We start from the raw sequence: 19,850 nt of genomic DNA on the forward strand, positions 1-19,850 counted from the left end.
CCCTGTGAATACAAATTAATTTATTTAATAAGTAAGCTGTAGCATAAATTTTGCATGAGAAATTTAGAAAGCAACAAACAACATTCCATCCTAACCAACCCAATTAAGAAAAATTAAAAAATAAAAGATGCTCTCTGTTTCAGAGCATTTTGAGTTGACCTTATCATAAAATTCATTGCCACACATTTGTGGCAGCTCTGGCATTCTGTACAAAATGTTAATATAACAATTGGCAGCGCTCACATCAATGTCTAGGCAACTGCAAAAGGATCAGTCATAAGACATTTGGTTAAATCTGTGTTACTAAAAGTGTCTTAATATTATTGCATAGTCAGGGCGTGTAAAGGGGGGGGAGTTAGGATAATTCCAAGATCCCCTGACTGACGGGGGTCCGTCGCAAAATAGTTTTTCTTCTTCATAGAAATAGAAGAAAAATTGGGGCCCTGTCAATTACAAAATTAATTATCTCGTCTTTTTAAAATTGTTTTTATCAATAGAAATTAAATGTTACCCCTTCTAGACCAAAAAGCTCACATCCATATTTGCCCAGAACACCCCCGTAGATCTGCATGAAATGGTTCGTTCCTGCTTGGCGGCTTGCCGGTGTTCAGCAGAAGTCAGCAGAAGATAATAACGGCTATGGCAGTTACTATACTGCTAAGAAAAATTATAAAGTCAGGTTTTCAAAACCTGAGTGAAGTTGGCCCCCCCACCTTCTTCAAATTAGACAAAATTGGTGTCAATCAACTCGGCTACGTTTGTGCTGGTTTGTGCAGCAAAGATTTTTGTTTGTGCTGCTATCATTTTAAAGATATTAAGAAATGTTTTAGAGGTCATCAAAGGTCAACCAGCCCTCTTAATATCTTTAAAATGATAGCTGCACAAATGAAAGTCTTTGCTGCACGAACCAGCACAAATGTAGCCGAGTTGATTGACACCCATTTCGTCTGATTTGAAGAAGGTGGGGGGGCTGGTTGACCTTTTGACCTTTACCCTTTCCTTAATATCTTCAAAACCGAAGCAGCACAAACAAAAATCTTTGCTGCACAAACCAGCACAAACGTAGCCGAGTTGATTGACACCCATTTCGTCTGATTTGAAGAAGGTGGGGGGCTGGTTGACCTTTGATGACCTCTAAAAACATTTCTTTATATCTTTAAAATGATAGCGGCACAAACGAAAATTTTTGCTGCACAAACCAGCACAAACGTAGCCGAGTTGATTGACACCAATTTTGTCTAATTTGAAGAAGGTGGGGGGGCCAACTTCACTCAGGTGTTTTACAAAGGAGAAAGAGAAAAAAGACAAGAGGGTCCATTTGTAGCCCAGTTTTTCTCCAAGAGAGGTGGGTAGACTGTGAGAGATTATCAACCATTTAGCATAGTTAGCTTAGCTTAGCTACTGTTTGCCTCCATTTCACTAGCATTTAAAGAACAAAGGTAATAAAATCTACCAACATATTGATATGTTTAACTTGTACCTGTTACTACTCTTAACAACAGATGAGTCAGACAGCAGCAGCTCCAGCCACCATATCAGAATAATCCCTCCTCCCTGTCCCAGTGAAAACGGTGAGCAATACTGTGTTCAGTGACAAGCTAGTTAGCATCATTGCAGGGAGTCTGTAGATTTTTCCTGCCTCACTGCTCTTTTTACAATTACACAACAAAACAGTATATTTATTAGTGACAGAAATTCAAACAATCTTTATAAAATCATAATAAAAAACAGCCTGTTGTCATTAGCTTGCCTTGCTTGCATTTAAATGATTGATATCTGTTGCCACGTCCCTCCTGACCTGTCCCCATCTAAGTGAAATTAAAGCTGAAGTATGTAACTTTTATTAACAAAAAGTACATATTTGTTAAGACTGTCAGTATGTTGAGAGATTATCTGAGAATAATTTAATTCCTCTGCCTCCTCCCAGTGACTCTAGAAACAACCAATCAGAAGCAGGAGGTGGGTTTTAGCGCTGTCAATCACAATCTGTAGCTGTCAGTAGTAGGTCAGGGAGGAGCTGGAGAAGATTCACCTTTTCACAGATTATCTGTCTCATAACAAACTCATGACAAGAAAGCAAGGGAGCTGTATGCATTTAAAATTGTGCCACTTTTTATGGGTCAAATAGACTCAAGACATTGTAACAGCAGGTGGGCCCAATTAAATTTTTTGTCAAGGGGCCCAAGTTTCCTGGCGGCGCCCCTGTGCATAGTAGCTTATGTTTTGTTTGGTTGTGCAGATTTTTTTTTTTTTTTTCATTCTTTCAGTTCGGGCCCGCCTCCCTCTGCTGGGTGAAAAGGCTTCACCACCACTGGCTTGTCCTCCTGTTTTCATAGGAAGCAAAATGAAAGCAGTTAAACAACACAGGGTGTTCAAAGTTCCAGTTCAAGCGACAGGAGGAGGAAATGCTGATAAAAGGCCAGAGGTATTCAGCAGGTTGGTTTATGTTACAGGTACAGTTCAGTTGTAACATGTTATGTTTGATATTGGATATAAAGTATTTTAAAAGTAAACAACTCGAATCCTGAGGAAATCAAAAGTCTTTGGTGTAAAAGTGCAAGTCAATATTAAGTCTTGTGATTTCATCAAGTCAAGTCTAAAGTTATTAAACTTGTGACTCAAACTTGTAATTTGATTCCAAGTTCCATGAGTTGCGTTAACACCTCTGCAAACTAGTAAAATGCAAAATCAGTTGATCAAGCTCCCGATTCTGTTTTAAAAACATCATTTGTGCTAAGTGTTATGGTGGAAAAGTCAAAATAGTTGTAAATATTTTATATATTTACATGTTTTATATGTTTACAGCCATAGTAAGAATCAATATTTCAGACTAAATTGAATTGAACTTTTATCCAAGTTTGCATATTTGTGTTGAACTGATAAAAAGAAATTGTTTCATCTTATAGAAAGTCATTAAACAATCAGAATCACATATTTGATCATAACACATTTATTTCATTTAGATGACCTGGTGAATGAAAACATGTAAAAACTAATTTTGGGTATAACATGTCAGGGGATCAACGTTATAGTCATGTGCTTTTCATGAAGAAATTGGTTGGTTTCAAATGATAATAACTGAATTTACAAAAATACACAAAACTGCATTTTTTATGGTGTAATTCTATTTGTAATATTACTTTGTTGAGGCAGTCAAAAGGCCCACATTTGTACAAAGAATGTAATAAATTAACTTATAAAAAGCAAATAACACAAAAAAGGGACTGTCCAATAATCTTAATAAATTATAATAAAAATAAAGTTAGAATAACTTAAAAAACCATTTTTGGCATAAAACCCAGAATACATTAACATTATAAATAAACATTAAAAAAACATACACTTAGTAGAAAGGTTCATTATTTTCCTGAAACTCAACAAAATAAATAAATAGGTCCTATTATTATTATTATTATTATTATTATAAATTATGGATGCAATTTTGGCGTTAATTGAACCTTCCTTGGTTTTCTTCCGAATCTGATCTAGTAGTTGTTGCAGGGCAGGAAGTAGCTGTTTCTCAGCAGACGCAGCATCTGCCCCGTCCTTGAGCTGAACTCGTACATGTAGGGACCACTGTAGAGGTAGGTGTAACCTGCAGAGCAGAGATGATACGTGTTAGTGAGGAAAAAAGTACTGGATTGGACAGAATCACTGCAGTCATTTAGTTATTTCATTAATCATGTGCTTTTGGAAGCAACTCACCTCTGTTCTGTAAAGCTGCTGTCACCTTCCTGGTCATTCCAGAGAAGGTTTCATCAACTCGCTTTGGGAATCCTGAGTCCATCGCCTTTGCAGTCTCATCATAGCTGAAAAGAACAAGATAAAATATAATAATTATTTCTTATTAAAAAGCAGGAAAGCATGTTGCTTGGGAAAGGAGAACAGACTCCCAACTTTCTTGGACTTTACTTCAGGTTCACACAATTCACCACTGATTTCTGGTCTTGCTTGAACGCACCTGTAGTAATTGCTGTCAACGAAGAACAGAGTCTTTCCAGTCTCTGGGTTATTGAGGGCCGCATCGACTTTCTTGATGTCCTTTGGCAAACCGAAGCTGGAAATCGATTTGGGATAATCGCGTACCAGATCATAGCCACTGAACGCCCAAACTTGACGACCTGTCAAGAAAAAGGTTAAAGTAGTTATTTGGGTGAAGCTATTTGGGTAGTGTATAAAAATACCGTCAGTCAACAAAGACAGAAATCAAATACCTTTAAAGAGAAAGACTCTGTCTGACTGCTGACTCTCGTAAGCAGCATCAACACTGTCAGGGGCGTCAGGCCAGAAGTTTGCTATGAGAGTTTGCTCAGGGATGTTACTCTGGGGATGGATACGCCAGAAGAATCTGAAAAAAGACATAGAGAAACTTAAAACACATCTTGGAGCAGATTTTTAGTAAGATAAATAATTGACTCCAGCTGGCGTTATTGGAGACTTAAGTTTCTGCCATACCCGTTCTTGAAGAACAGCATCTCTCCTCGTAGTGTGGCAACAGCATCCAAGACCAGGGAGGAATCACAGGCATCAGGAGTGGGGGGAGCAGTTGGTCCAGGAGGAATTGGATCCTCGTTTTTGCCTGTAAAATAGATGGTGTATTACATCACACCTCACGAATAATGGAGAGGTTCTTGAACAATTTTAGTCTAAGCTAGTTTGTTCAAACATGGATTTTATGATACTAACCATAAAGCGACTGGATGCCTCTGACATCATCTTGTGGCAGAACAAACGTGTCTGGGTTTTTGTACGAGTACACAGGGGCCATGAGAGCACCAGGGTCGTTAGAGTGGGACAAACCCAGAGAGTGTCCGAACTCATGGGCTGCAACCAGGAAGAGGACGTAGCCTAGGAAACGGAGGATGGGTTACACCTCTTGTAGTTTAAATGAGGTAGGAAGGGCTGAGAGAGTGGTTGCTGACTGTGTAAGGAATAAACCTACCTTTGTTAGTGCGGAAGGTGAAGGTCTCATCTTCATCAAAATGGGCGTCTCCTCCGATACCAGAAGAAGGAGCAAAAGCATGGGCAAGAGTACCGTCAGGGCCGTCAAAGGGGTAAAAATCACCATGTTCTGTTAGAAAGGACATATTTCATTATGATTGAAACAAACAAAGAAAAAACTTTTACAACTTCTAATACAATAATTGCAAAAAGAGTTTGATACTCACCACCACGACCAAAGGAGATCATGATGTCTGCTATGCCACTGTAAATCCTTGTGAATCTGAGGGGAGTAACTTTGGCCCAAACCTGAAGAGCTTTCTCAATGGATTCATCTACCTCTGCTGCAGACATGTCTGGTGTGTAGTTCTCTATCCTGAAGAAAGGAGAAAAATGTTCCACATTAAACCACAGACAACATCTGTGATCGTACACATCACTGAATAGCTGATCTTCTGAGATCTCTCACCTGTATGTGAGGTCATTCTTGTCCCATTTCAGATTGTTTCCAAAAGTGGAGAACCGAGAAACTTCTACGTCTGGGACGCCACAGCGTGGCTTCTTCATCATGGCCAAGGTGTCAGCATCCAGGTTCCCTGTGATCTGAAGGCCAAAGAATTTTTGCATCTCCATCAGCTTCTTAGACACTGAGCTGATGCCACTTCTGAACGTTGGACCTCTTTCTTCTGTCAGGTTGAAAAATCTCTTCAGATAGTTCTGGTGGAGAGAAAGAACAGAGAGGCTTCAGTCTGCTGCTCTCCATGTGCTAGTCAACATATCATTTGTTGAATTAAAAGAGAATTTAAGTTTCTTTCTACCCAGTACATTCAATAAACGTTAAATACACATACCTCTGCAAACTTCTCATCCTGCTGTGTGGGCTGCGACACCGGCATGCAGAACACTGCAGCCGAAAGGCTCAGGAGAAAACTCAGCGTGAACGTCTTCATGTTTCCTTGTTGAACTCAACTTGTGTCTCCCATCTGGAGGGAGCCGTTATAAAGGACCTGGACAGGGTGTGTTGAGCAACTACATACTTGAGAGAGTGACTCTTGACTCCTTTTATGGGTAGCAGAGGAAGTTTACAGCTGATTGTTCACCCGACACAAAATTTCCCCAAAACAAGACACTGTAATTATGACATGTGCTCTGTATTGTTGCCACATGCACATGGGAAGACTTTGCATGCATCATAAAAAGTAATAAATATTGTAAAGATGTATATAATGCTGTAAAGTTAGTGGTGCTAATATATTTTACCAGTATGTTAAAGAATTGTCAAAAATATACATTTGTTTTGATTGAATAATTTGATGTCACATAGAAAAAAGTGCATATTACAAACAATTTTAACAACGTTACCTGTCTTCATAAACCAATTTCAATAAATTAAAGTTCTGAATTAATTAATTTCAATTAAAAAAATTAAATGATAAAAAATGACTAATAAATGTTACATACTGAAGCCCACGATATTCTGCACGATTGAGGGTTGTGGGTGTCAGTGTCTGTAACTAAGACCGAAGCTCACAAGCTCATCCTTGTGAGACAGCCTTCGGTACATCATATCTTTTTTAAATCAATCTGGAATAAACAGGAGACACATTTTCTTTTTTTGTGGGGCTCTAGTGTCCTAGAGCCCTCTCTAGGACACTAGAGCCCTCTTGTGGGCTCTAGTGTCCCTTATATGAAAGTAGGCTGACAGGAAGGGGGAAGGAGAGAGGGGAAGACATACGGCAAATGTCGCCGGGTCCGGGAGTTGAACCCGTGACTGCCACTTCGAGGACTCAAGGCCTCCAAATATGGGCCACGCTATCCCCTACGCCACGGCACGCCCAGATTTATTTTTTTTTAACATAAGATAGAAATGCACGAATGTGTCTTCCGGTTCTACTTATTTTCAAACAACAATTGCATTTCATTGTGGCTTCCAAATTAATATTTTGGTATCATGTTGATAGTATTATGTTCAGATCATAAATCTGCAGACATGATTAATTCTACTGCAACTTTGATTGCAGAGGAACGCTAAGGTGACATCCGTTGATTCACAGGAAATCTAAACTCTGACAGGTTAGGGAGTTTTGTGAGTCAGCATGTAGATTCACTATCCACTCCCACAGCTTTATTAATCCAAGCCCAGTATGTTCTGCATTGTGAATGGAAAGCTACGTTCTGTCAACAGTTGCGCAACAAGGGACGCTGAGAGGAACGATAATGACTGATAAGCAATGTGCCGTCTACAAGGATTTGCTCAACAGCAGTAATTGCAGATACGTTAAAAATGCGTTACAGTACTAAAAACACACATATTGTGGCATTAATCATAAACATAATTAAGGTTTTCTACATAACAGGTACTGTTCACATCTCCATTTTGGAAAGAATCTACAGTAAATGTAGATATAATTTCTTTATGTTAGATATTTCATACAAATATTGTTCTCATTCCTTTTATTCAACAATTGTTGGAGATCTTAAAAAGTAAAATACATAAAGTGCAAAAAAATTAACCAAAACGACAAAAAACATTTTAAATTTGCAAATAGCTTCAATAGATGGTATAAATTCTTTCTTTCAACACTATTAGTCACTGAGGTGTTACTTTTAATCGGTTGCAGTATTTATTAGTTTCCCAGTGTTGCTAACGTTGTGGTTATTGCTAGAAAGATCCGGTTCCTCGTGAATATACACTCTCTACAATGTCATCATCAGGCTATTTCATCATCAGAGTACGTGTGTGCATAATTGTGTGAAGAGAAAGGTTTTCTCTTTTTCCCCATAAATCTAAAGATTATGTTTGCCGAACAAATTCTCATTTTCAACAACAACCTGTTTAGAAAACGTACAACAGAAAACAGTAAAAAAATCATAAAACAGTAAAAGAAAAAATCTAAATAATTACAAAAGTTTTCAATTATTTTTTCTGCTGCAGTGAGATCAAGTAAAATTCTCCATTCTTTGATATTTACCATTTCTTGATTGTCTTTCTTATCTGAAGATTTACATGTAAATAAATTACCTACTGTAACTAGCAGTAGGAATGATCTCAGAGTGGAAAATCTAAATAAAACTCCCCACGGCATTGTCTACCTAACTTTTTCTTCAGAGCCACCATGAAAACATTTCCACTCTCCTTCCCTTCAGTCGAGCAAAGTTATACAATCTTACATACACAGCATGCATGCACAGGATCTGGACGCTGGTGCAGGCTTAATTTACTGTGACAAGCTGAATACTCTGGCATCAACATAAAGCTGAACCCATAACCTGAAGTCAGCCAGTCTCAGCTCTGCAGCTTGTAATTTGACAATTAAATGTGTTTCTTGTGGTTTCTGTGGTTGTGTAATCAGATGAGTCCGGATTGCAGAACCCATCCCCATTTATTCACCCCAACAAGAGAGAAACACCACAAAACCAGAAACATTTTCTCTCTGTTTCTGCTGGTTAAATTACCTGTAATAACACAGCATGTAAGCGAGTGCAACCAAAAGCTTCTTCCAGCTGAGTAGTGCAACCCTCCCCCACCAGTTGCTGTGAGATACAATTTAGCTGACTGAAAGAACAAACAAGCGTTTTGGAAACAATTTAGAAAAACATGAACTAACTTGGGATGTTGTTGCATCATCGATGCATTTAACAAATATACAAAATGTGTTTTTTCATCATGTCATTTTATTTTTATTACTTTTTCGTGCATACAGTCAAATAGTGCTGGAAGTGAGACATACAAAAATACTTTTTTTACAATTTGATTTGATTTATTTAAATAGAAACGCAAATAGCAACACAAACAAAGCAGACATAATTAAATGGTACAAATAACACAAATGTAATACTTAAAAAAAACCCAGTCATTAAAAAAATCCACATTAATAGAATACTAAAGGACAGATTATATTCCTAAAGTCTGAGACAACACAACAACATAAAAAGTTTTTTTTTTTATTATTGTTGTTATCAATTATGGATGTAATTTTGGCATTAATTGACCCATCATTGGTTTTCTTCCAAAGCTGATCTAGTAGTTGTTGCAGGACAGGATGTAGCTGTTTCTCAGCAGACGCAGCATCTGCCCCTTTAAAGTAGACGAGTGTTCTTATTTGGAATAATTGTGTTTTGAAACTAATGTCTTCAGCAACTTCTAAAGTCAGTGTGACTGCAAATGAAACAACCTCCTACAGGTTCAGTATCAGGGCAGATAATATCCCTGACTGCCAGAGGTCGCTATTGCTTTTCACATCACAAGTACGTCTCCGTTAACACTCAGCTCCCAAGTAAAGACATGTAAGTCCCAAACTCAAGACATGCAACTCTTGAGTCAAACCCTAAACTTGAGTGGATCCACCGCCTGTGTTTGGGTTTTTCTTTCAAAACACAAAGACTTGGAGTGTAGATATAATAATAACATGAACTAGAAAATCATGACATTTTAATGAAAGAAATACTGGAAATTTTACCATTTAATTTTATTATTGGGAAGTTTTCAGATTGCAGTGCTAACCGTTAGAATTAATTGCCAATTTATTATTTCAGGTTATAAATAATGTCTAAATAAAAATGTGAAATTCCATAAATACATATAAAAGTGATTCTTCAGGTCCCATGACTCAATTAGCTTTCAAGAAACACCTTAGTTTTTAAGATAACAATAACCACACTTAAGTTGTTATGGTATTAATCAGGATCCTAAAAAAATGGAGCATATTATTGAATTAGCCAGCAAGGCTATTGGAGTTGATCAGGCATCTGCAGCTGAGCTGTACATTGAGCTGACATTTTAAAAAGAAGGATGAAATTCTTGTGGCTCCATCACATCCTCTGTTACTGAAGTTTGTCAGTGGCAATAGCAGTAGGTCTACAAAGAGAAATCAGGAAAATTTAGTCTTTTAATTCACCCCACTGCACATTTATACAACATCTCTAAAGGTTTTTTTGGTTATCTGTTGTGTATGATTTTAGTTAAAGTTATCTGATTTCTTATCATGGTTGATAGTCCATATGTTTTACTTGAATTGCTGTTTGATCACTTTGTAATGGAGTAAGAAAATTAATTAATCTTCATCACTTGTGTTAATTCTGCAGTTTGTGGGTGGTTACTACAAAGTGTCTGCAAATTTGAAAAACTTCAAAAACTGACCAATTTCAGAAATGTAAAATAAACACTTTGTTTATTTTGGACCATTAGACCAAGGTCGTACTGGGACTCATCTTCAACCTTCCATTTTTATGCCACCCGCACAAGATGCTGCCCTGGGCGTTTGCCCATTTCGGCCATATTAGAAACCACCACTGAACCTGTGCTATTACTGCACACCGGTTCAATTAAAAACAAATTTAAAAAAAGGTATAACCAGCCCTTGTGACCCAGATATTAGACTGGTCAGTGGGATTTCCCCTGAACCTCTTGATTAGCAAATCCAGATCTGCATTGGTCCCTGTGAATACAAATTAATTTATTTAATAAGTAAGCTGTAGAATAAATTTTGCATGAGAAATTTAGAAAGCAACAAACAACATCCCGTCCTAACCAACCCAATTTAAAAAATAAAAGATGCTCTCTGTTTCAGAGCATTTTGAGTTGACCTTATCATAAAATTCATTGCCACACATTTGTGGCAGCTCTGGCATTCTGTACAAAATGTTAATATAACAATTGGCAGCGCTCACATCAATGTCTAGGCAACAGCAAAAGGATCAGTCATAAGACATTTGGTTAAATCTGTGTTACTAAAAGTGTCTTAATATTATTGCATAGTCAGGGCGTGTAAAGGGGGGAAAAGTTAGGATAATTCCAAGATCCCCCGGCTGACGGGGGACGCCGCAAAACAGTTTTTTTTCTTCATAGAAATAGAAGAAAAAATTGTGCCTTGTCAATTACAAAATGAATTATGTCGTCTTTCTTAAATTGTTTTTATCAGTAAAAATTAAATGTTCCCCTTCTAGACCAAAAAGCTCACATCTATATTTGCCCTGAACATCCCCGTAGATCTGCATGAAATGGTTCATTCCTGCTTGGCGGCTTGCCGGTGTTCAGCAGCAGTTAGCAGAAGATAATAACGACTATGGCAGTTACTATACTGCTAAGAAAAATTATAAAGTCAAGTTTTCAAAACGAGAAAGAGACAAGAGGGTCCATTTGTAGCCCAGTTTTTCTCCAAGAGAGGTGGGTAGACTGTGAGAGATTATCAACCATTTAGCATAGTTAGCTTAGCTTAACTACTGTTTGCCTCCATTTCACTAGAATTTACAGAACAAAGGTAATAAAATCTACCAACATTTTCATATATTTAACTTGTACCTGTTACCACTCTTAACAACAGATGAGTCAGACAGCAGCAGCTCCAGCCACCATATCAGAATAATCCCTCCTCCCTGTCCCAGTGAAAACGGTGGGCAATACTGTGTTCAGTGACAAGCTAGTTAGCATCATTGCAGGGAGTCTGTAGATTTTTCCTGCCTCACTGCTCTTTTTACAATTACACAACCAAACAGTCAAGTCTAAAGTTATTAAACTTGTGACTCAAACTTGTAATTTGATTCCAAGTTCAGTGAGTCGCGTTAACACCTCTGCAAAGTAGTAAAATGCAAAATCAGTTGATCAAGCTGCCGATTCTGTTTTAAAAACATCATCTGTGCTAAGTGTTATGGTGGCAAAGTCAAAAAAGCTGTAAATATTTTATATATTTACATGATTTATATGTTTACAGCCATAGTAAGAACCAATATTTCAGACTAAATTGAATTGAACTTTTGTCCAAGTTTGCATATTTGTGTTGAACTGATTAAAAGAAATAGTTTCATCTTATAGAAAGTCATTAAACAATCAGAATCACATATTTGATCATAACACATTTATTTCATTTAGATGACCGGGTGAATGAAAACATGTAAAAACGTACAACTCGAATTTTGGGTATAACATGTAAGGGGTTCAACGTTATAGTTGATGCATGGTCATGTGCTTTTCTTGAAGAAATTGTTTGGTTTCAAATGATAATAACTGAATTTACAAAAATACACAAAACTGCATTTTTTATGGTGTAATTCTATTTGTAATATTACTTTGTTGAGGCAGTCAAAAGGCCCACATTTGTACAACGAATGTAATAAATTAACTTATAAAAAGCAAAGAACACAAAAAAAGGACTGTCCAATAATCTTAATAAATTATAATAAAAATAAAGTTAGAATAACTTAAAAAAAACAACATTTTGGCATAAAACCCAGAATACATTAACATTATAAATAAACATTAACAAAATAAAAAAAACATACACTTAGTATAAAGGTTAATTATTTTCCTGAAACTACATGACAACACAACAACATAAATAGGTCCTATTATTATTGTTATTATTATTATTATTGTTGTTATTATAAATTATGGATGTAATTTTGGCATTAATTGAACCTTCATTGGTTTTCTTCAAAAGCTGATCTAGTAGTTGTTGCAGGGCAGGAAGTAGCTGTTTCTCAGCAGACGCAGCATCTGTCCCGTCCTCGAGCTGAACTCGTGCATGTAGGGACCACTGTAGAGGTAGGTGTAACCTGCAGAGCAGAGATGATACGTGTTAGTGAGGAAAAATGAACTGGATTGGACAGAATCACTGCAGTCATTTAGTCATTTTATTAATCATGTGCTTTTGGAAGAAACTCACCTCTGTGCTGTAAAGCTGCTGTCACCTTCCTGGTCATTCCAGAGAAGGTTTCATCAACTTGCTTTGGGAATCCTGAGTCCATCGCCTTTGTAGTCTCATCATAGCTGAAAAGGACATGATAAAATATAATAATTATTTCTAATTAAAAAGCAGGAAAGCATGTTGCTTGGAAAAGGAGAACAGACTCCCAACTTTCTTGGACTTTACTTCAGGTTCACACAATTCACCACTGATTTCTGGTCTTGCTTGAACGCACCTGTAGTAATTGCTGTCAACGAAGAACAGAGTCTTTCCAGTCTCTGGGTCATTGAGGGCCGCATCGACTTTCTTGATGTCCTTTGGCAAACCGAAGCTGGAAATCGATTTGGGATAATCGCGTACCAGATCATAGCCACTGAACGCCCAAACTTGACGACCTGTCAAGAAAAAGTTTAAAGTAGTTATTTGGGTGAAGCTATGTGGGTAGTGTATAAAAATACCGTCAGTCAACAAAGACAGAAATCAAATACCTTTAAAGAGAAAGACTCTGTCTGACTGCTGACTCTCGTAAGCAGCATCAACACTGTCAGGGGCGTTGGGCCAGAAGTTTGCTATGAGAGTTTGCTCAGGGCTGTTACTCTGGGGATGGATACGCCAGAAGAATCTGAAAAAAGACATAGAGAAACTTAAAACACATCTTGGAGCAGATTTTTAGCAAGATAAATAATTGACTCCAGCTGGCGTTATTGGAAACTTAAGTTTCTGCCATACCCGTTCTTGAAGAACAGCATCTCTCCTCGTAGTGTGGCAACAGCATCCAAGACCAGGGAGGAATCACAGGCATCAGGAGTGGGGGGAGCAGTTGGTCCAGGAGGAATTGGATCCTCGTTTTTGCCTGTAAAATAGATGGTGTATTACATCACACCTCAGGAATAATGGAGAGGTTCTGGAACAATTTTAGTCTAAGCTAGTTTGTTCAAACATGGATTTTATGATACTAACCATAAAGCGACTGGATGCCTCTGACATCATCTTGTGGCAGAACAAACGTGTCTGGGTTTTTGTACGAGTACACAGGGGCCATGAGAGCACCAGGGTCGTTAGAGTGGGACAAACCCAGAGAGTGTCCGAACTCATGGGCTGCAACCAGGAAGAGGACGTAGCCTAGGAAACGGAGGATGGGTTACACCTCTTGTAGTTTAAATGAGGTAGGAAGGGCTGAGAGAGTGGTTGCTGACTGTGTAAAAAACAAACATACCTTTGTTAGTGCGGAAGGTGAAGGTCTCATCTTCATCAAAATGGGCGTCTCCTCCGATACCAGAAGAAGGAGCAAAAGCATGGGCAAGAGTACCGTCAGGGCCGTCAAAGGGGTAAAAATCACCATGTTCTGTTAGAAAGGACATATTTCATTATGATTAAAACAAAGAAAGAAAAAACTTTTACAACTTCTAATACAATAATTGCAAAAAGAGTTTGATACTCACCACCACGACCAAAGGAGATCATGATGTCTGCTATGCCACTGTAAATCCTTGTGAATCTGAGGGGAGTAACTTTGGCCCAAACCTGAAGAGCTTTCTCAATGGATTCATCTACCTCTGCTGCAGACATGTCTGGTGTGTAGTTCTCTATTCTGAAGAAAGGAGAAAAATGTTCCACATTAAACCACAGACAACATCTGTGATAGTACACATCACTGAATAGCTGATCTTCTGAGATCTCTCACCTGTATGTGAGGTCATTCTTGTCCCATTTCAGATTGTTTCCAAAAGTGGAGAACCGAGAAACTTCTATGTCTGGGACACCACAGCGTGGCTTCTTCATCATGGCCAAGGTGTCAGCATCCAGGTTCCCTGTGATCTGAAGGCCAAAGAATTTTTGCATCTCCATCAGCTTCTTAGACACTGAGCTGATGCCACTTCTGAACGTTGGACCTCTTTCCTCTGTCAGGTTGAAAAATCTCTTCAGGTAGTTCTGGTGGAGAGAAAGAACAGAGAGGCTTCAGTCTGCTGCTCTCCATGTGCTAGTCAACATATCATTTGTGGAATTAAAAGAGAATTTAAGTTTCTTTCTACCCAGTACGTTCAATAAATGTCAAATACACATACCTCTGCAAACTGCTCATCCTGCTGTGTGGGCTGCGACACCGGCATGCAGAACACTGCAGCCGAAAGGCTCAGGAGAAAACTCAGCATGAACGTCTTCATGTTTCCTTGTTGAACTCAACTTGTGTCTCCCATCTGGAGGGAGCCGTTATAAAGGACCTGGACAAGGTGTGTTGAGCAACTACATACTTGAGAGAGTGACTCTTGACTCCTTTTATGGGTAGCAGAGGAAGTTTACAGCTGATTGTTCACCCGACACAAAATTTCCCCAAAACAAGACACTGTAATTATGACATGTGCTCTGTATTGTTGCCACATGCACATGGGAAGACTTTGCATGCATCATAAAAAGTAATAAATATTGTAAAGATGTATATAACGCTGTAAAGTTTCTGTTAGTGGTGCTAATATATTTTACCAGCATGTTAAAGAATTGTCAAAAATATAAATTTGTTTTGATTGAATAATTTGATGATGTCACATAGAAAAAAGTGTGTATTACAAACAATTTTAACATTACCTGTCTTCATAAACCAATTTCAATAAATTAAAGTTCTGAATTAATTAATTTCAATAAAAAAAAAATCTCAATTATAAAAATGACTAATAAATGTTACATACTGAAGCCCACGATCCTCTGCACGATTGAGGGTTGTGGGTGTCAGTGTCTGTAACTAAGACCGAAGCTCACAAGCTCATCCTTGTGAGACAGCCTTTTGTACATCATATCTTTTTCAAATCAATCTGGAATAAACCAGAGACACATTTTCAAGAAGTTGCAATATTAATAATTTATTAATTTATCCATCCAAACCCAGAGATCCCTCTCCTTAACCAACACTTTCCAGGTCTTTACGGGTAGATACCAAAATATTTCCAGGTCATAAGGGGGATACAGTTTCTCCACTGGGTTCTGATCTAACCTGCGTTCTCTTAAAAGAGTGGGACATTCCCTAAAATGAGGAGCTCACAAAGCTCCCTGATCAGATGGTGAAATGAATTTCATTACTCATAGCTTTTCTTTGTAGAAAGCAGCTCCACTTCAGGCTGTTTTCAAATAATTGAGCTTCTCACCCTTTCACTGAGCCAGCCCCGCCTCCCCACACAGAACGCTCCTTTCAGCTGCTTGTGTGACATCTCAGCATTTAATTTACCGCCCATAATTCTTGACCAAAGGTAAGTGTCAAACCGTCAATAGACTGAGATAGTAATAGCTTTGCTTTACAGCTCAGACTTTTGCATCGTCTAGCTCGTGAACAAGACACCAATATTCTCGGAACTTCTCAGCTTGCAGCAAAAACAGATCCCCTAGTTTTCAGCTTTTTCTGACAGAACCATTTATTCAGACTTGATGCACTTACTCTCACTATGAACTGCTCCAGTACACTCACTTTTGTGACCTAAAAACACCAAGAGAAAATCACGAGCCAACATGAGACCCTGAAGTTCCTGACCCACATGCTTTACACTTAAATATGTTTGAGATCAAGCTCATAAACACCACACACAAGATACCCCACACAAGGGACAAGAGACAGTCCTGGTGACGTCCAACCCACATTGTGATAAGCTCTTGCTTCACGCCAAGATTGTAGACACAGCTCTTGCTTTGGGGATGAAAGGGTTAAATAATCCTTTGACAACTCTGGTTCCCCATCTTCCCTAAGGACCAAACAATAAACCAGACCTCCAACCTCTCTTGACCCCCTTGGAGAGCTACCAGACACTTGTCATACATTTAATGGGACACATTTATGGGGCACTCAATCAATCAAATTTTATTTGTATAGCACATTTCAGCAGCAAGGCATTTCAAAGTGCTTTACATCATATCAAACACAGAAACACAATGCAACATAGAATCAACAATCAAAACATGACATTTATTAAGTTTGTAATTGATTACATTTCAAATACAATCCTAAACAGGTGGGTTTTTAGTCAAGATTTAAAGGAAGTCAGTGTTTCAGCTGTTTTACAGTTTTCTGAAAGTTTGTTCCAAATTTGTGGTGCATAGATGCTGAAAGCTGCTTCTCCTCGTTTGGTTCTGGTTCTGGGGATGCAGAGCAGACCAGAACCAGAAGACCTGAGAGGTCTGGAAGGTTGATACAACAGCAGCAGATCTTTAATGTATTGTGGTGCTGAGCCGTTCAGTGATTTGTGAACTAACAGTATTTTAAAGTTTATTCTTTGAGCTACAGGGAGCCAGTGTAGGGACTTTAAAACTGGTGTTATGTGGTCTATCTTCCTGGTTTTAGTGAGAACGCGAGCAGCTCGAGACCTTGTCTGTACAGTTCGCCATTCGAAAGCCTATTCCTGAATCACAGTTCAGTCAACTCCAACATATGCTGTCGGTTTTCGTGCGTCTCCCACACATCATAGTGTCCTACTTTAGGATGGCCTCTTGAAACCTTTGAAACCTGGCTCTTTCCATCGACATTATCTTTCAATGACAAATAAATCAATATGTTTTTCATGTGTAATGAGTTTTGTTTTAGGCTAAAGTAATTTGGTTGTTGAATTTCGCTCTTAGGGGATTCAACATGGACGGACCTTACAGGCATTTGCCAGATTTTTTTTTTTAAACATATGATAGAAATGCACGAATGTGCCTTCCGGTTCTACTTATTTTCAAACAACAATTGCATTTCATTGCGGCTTCCAAATTAATATTTTGGTATCATGTTGATACTATTATGTTCAGATCGTAAATCTGCAGACATGATTAATTCTACTGCAACTTTGATTGCAGAGGAACTCTAAGGTGACATCCGTTGATTCACAGGAAATCTAAACTCTGACAGGTTAGGGAGTTTTGTGAGTCAGCATGTAGATTTACTATCCACTCCCATAGATTTATTAATCCAAGCCCAGTATGTTCTGCATTGTGAATGGTAAGCTACGTTCTGTCAACAGTTGCACAACACAGGACGCTGAGAGGAACGATAATGACTGATAAGCAATGTGCCGTCTACAAGGATTTGCTCAACAGCAGTAATTGCAGATACATTATAATTACGTTACAGTACTAAAAACACACATATTGTGGCATTAATCATAAACATAATTAAGGTTTTCTACATAACAGGCACTGTTCACATCTCCATTTTGGAAAGAATCTAAATGTAGATATAATTTCTTTTAGTTACATATTTAATACAAATATTGTTCTCATTCCTTTTATTCAACAATTGTTGGAGATCTTAAAAAGTAAAATACATAAACTGCAAAAAAAAAGAACCAAAACAACAAAAAAATATTTTTAATTTGCAAATAGCTTCAATAGATGGTATAAATTCTCTTTCTTTCAACACTACTAGACACTGAGGTGTTACTTTTAATCGCTTGCAGTAATTATTAGTTTCCCAGTGTTGCTAACGTTGTGGTTATTGCTAGAAAGATCCGGTTTCTCGTGAATATACACTCTCTACAATGTCATCATCAGGCTATTTCATCATCCGAGTACGTGATGCAAGTATTTATCCCATGTGATGCAGAAAATCAAGAATCCAAAACGAGGTTCAGACGCAGCGCTTCAGAAAAACACTCACAACCTGTAGTTGCTTCCACATTTTGTCAAGTTGCAACCATAAACCTTATGGAGGTTTTCTGGGACTTCAAGTAGAAGACCAGTACAATTTAGTGAATAATTGTAAGACTGAAGGAAATAGATGCATTCACAGTTTTCAAAATGTATTTATTTATTAAACACTCTGTATTTATTAATAAACAATGTGTCATGCTTTTGTCTTCTCCTCTACCCCATTTCTTCTGATTCTCCTGAAGACAATTCTGTGTAAGGTACTGAATTTATGCTCAAACCAGTTGCAGTGAAGTAATTAGTAAACAGAGTCCAGCTGCATGTAATTTAGTAGGAATGCAGCTGCACTCTGAAGGCTTCAAGCATTTGTTAGGGATCAGTAGATATTTAGCAGTTATTCTCCACATGCACATTGTTTCTCCTATGTCCCTGCTTCTCCAGGGCCTGTCAGTAGAAGTCAGTGGTACAGGTGCTTACTTTCAGAACTTGCTTTCAAAAAGGTGTGTGCAATATAAGAAACAGTACAAAGCTTATTTCTGCGGCATAACAATGTACAACAAGAAAAAAGTTGCTGTTTTCCCCAAAATGGCAAGTAAAAGCAAGTGCCTTCAAACTCATCTCTGTTAAATTCCCAGCCTTAAGGCAGTGATGCAAGTTCTGTCAGGCAGTTACAAGTAATGCAGTCATTGTGTCGTTGAGCAAGAGGCTTCACCCGCCTCTCCTGCTGGTGGTGGTCAGAGGGCCGAGTGGCACTGGTGCACGGCAGCCTGGCCTCAGTCAGACTGCTATCAGACTGACTGAGGCTGATAGCTGATAGTTATGAATATGGATAAATATATTTATCCATATTCATAAACTGCCACCATCAGCGAGTGAGTGTGAATGAGTGAATGACCGATTTGTGAAAAGTCAATTTCACAATTGACTTTTCAATTGTGACTTTGAATTGAAGTCACATTTGAAAAGTTGTGACTTCAATTCAAGTCATAACTTTGACTGTTGTGAAAGTTGGGGCCCTCTGGACTTTTAAGTGCTGTGCAAGTACGGAACATTTATCAAACTCGGTTGTGGGCACAACAAGTCAGCGGATCAACTTTTATCATTTAAGATGTTTTTATTTCAAGAAAATCATTTCAAATTATAACATTAATGTGTGACAATACACAAAATGTTTTTTCCCCGATATCATTTCCTTTAGATGGTTTAGTCATACAGATTTATTCATACACTCAAAAAGGAATCCACATTCATGCAGCTAAACTGACATTTGATTTATTTATTAGAAGCAAACAACAGAAATGGTTAAACAATTGAACAGTCTAAATAATCAAAATAAACTGAAATAAACAAAGATAGTAGGGGTGTAGCAATACAATAATCTCACAATACGATACGATATTCTGATCACGATACGATATATATCACGATATTTGGCAATCGATACAATTCAATGCACTTTTACGATTTTCTGAAAGATTTTGGAAGGACAGAATGATTTTAGTGACATTTTCTGTTCCATAGACTTGGATTTAATTAACTCAATACTGAAGGTAAGCACCAACTACAAAACCTGACTCTGATTGGACAGAGTCTAACAGTCTACAGCTGGACAAAATGAATCAA

At 37.9% G+C, this 19,850-nt stretch overlaps 2 protein-coding genes across 2 annotated transcripts; both read right to left on the bottom strand.

Annotated features, from left to right (window-relative positions):
• Positions 1-3,292: 3,292 nt before the first annotated feature.
• On the bottom strand, positions 3,293-5,900 carry LOC102217363 (collagenase 3-like). Its single transcript, XM_023342643.1, has 10 exons — positions 5,793-5,900; positions 5,411-5,658; positions 5,169-5,317; positions 4,943-5,071; positions 4,687-4,848; positions 4,456-4,579; positions 4,215-4,348; positions 3,962-4,121; positions 3,706-3,809; positions 3,293-3,595 (listed from the first exon to the last, which is right to left on the bottom strand). The coding sequence occupies exons 1-10, from the start codon at positions 5,889-5,891 to the stop codon at positions 3,486-3,488; spliced, it is 1,419 nt and encodes a 472-aa protein (XP_023198411.1). The 5' UTR covers positions 5,892-5,900; the 3' UTR covers positions 3,293-3,485.
• A 5,900-nt stretch (positions 5,901-11,800) lies between these two features.
• On the bottom strand, positions 11,801-14,794 carry LOC102233475 (collagenase 3-like). Its single transcript, XM_023342602.1, has 10 exons — positions 14,690-14,794; positions 14,308-14,555; positions 14,066-14,214; positions 13,840-13,968; positions 13,584-13,745; positions 13,353-13,476; positions 13,112-13,245; positions 12,859-13,018; positions 12,603-12,706; positions 11,801-12,492 (listed from the first exon to the last, which is right to left on the bottom strand). The coding sequence occupies exons 1-10, from the start codon at positions 14,786-14,788 to the stop codon at positions 12,383-12,385; spliced, it is 1,419 nt and encodes a 472-aa protein (XP_023198370.1). The 5' UTR covers positions 14,789-14,794; the 3' UTR covers positions 11,801-12,382.
• Between the last annotated feature and the right edge of the window lie 5,056 nt (positions 14,795-19,850).

Source organism: Xiphophorus maculatus, chromosome 11, assembly GCF_002775205.1.
Source record: "Xiphophorus maculatus strain JP 163 A chromosome 11, X_maculatus-5.0-male, whole genome shotgun sequence".
Lineage (NCBI taxonomy): Eukaryota > Metazoa > Chordata > Actinopteri > Cyprinodontiformes > Poeciliidae > Xiphophorus > Xiphophorus maculatus.

Coding starts and splice junctions, on each gene's coding strand:
- LOC102217363 (XM_023342643.1), bottom strand. CDS start 5,891: ATGAAGACGTTCACGCTGAGTTTTCTCCTGAGCCTTTCGGCTGCAGTG. Junction 5,318..5,410: donor AAGAATGACCTCACATACAG/GTGAGAGATCTC, acceptor TCCTTTCTTCAG/GATAGAGAACTACACACCAG. Junction 4,580..4,686: donor AGGCATCCAGTCGCTTTATG/GTTAGTATCATA, acceptor TCTATTTTACAG/GCAAAAACGAGGATCCAATT.
- LOC102233475 (XM_023342602.1), bottom strand. CDS start 14,788: ATGAAGACGTTCATGCTGAGTTTTCTCCTGAGCCTTTCGGCTGCAGTG. Junction 13,969..14,065: donor GATCTCCTTTGGTCGTGGTG/GTGAGTATCAAA, acceptor CCTTTCTAACAG/AACATGGTGATTTTTACCCC. Junction 13,746..13,839: donor CACCTTCCGCACTAACAAAG/GTATGTTTGTTT, acceptor TCCGTTTCCTAG/GCTACGTCCTCTTCCTGGTT.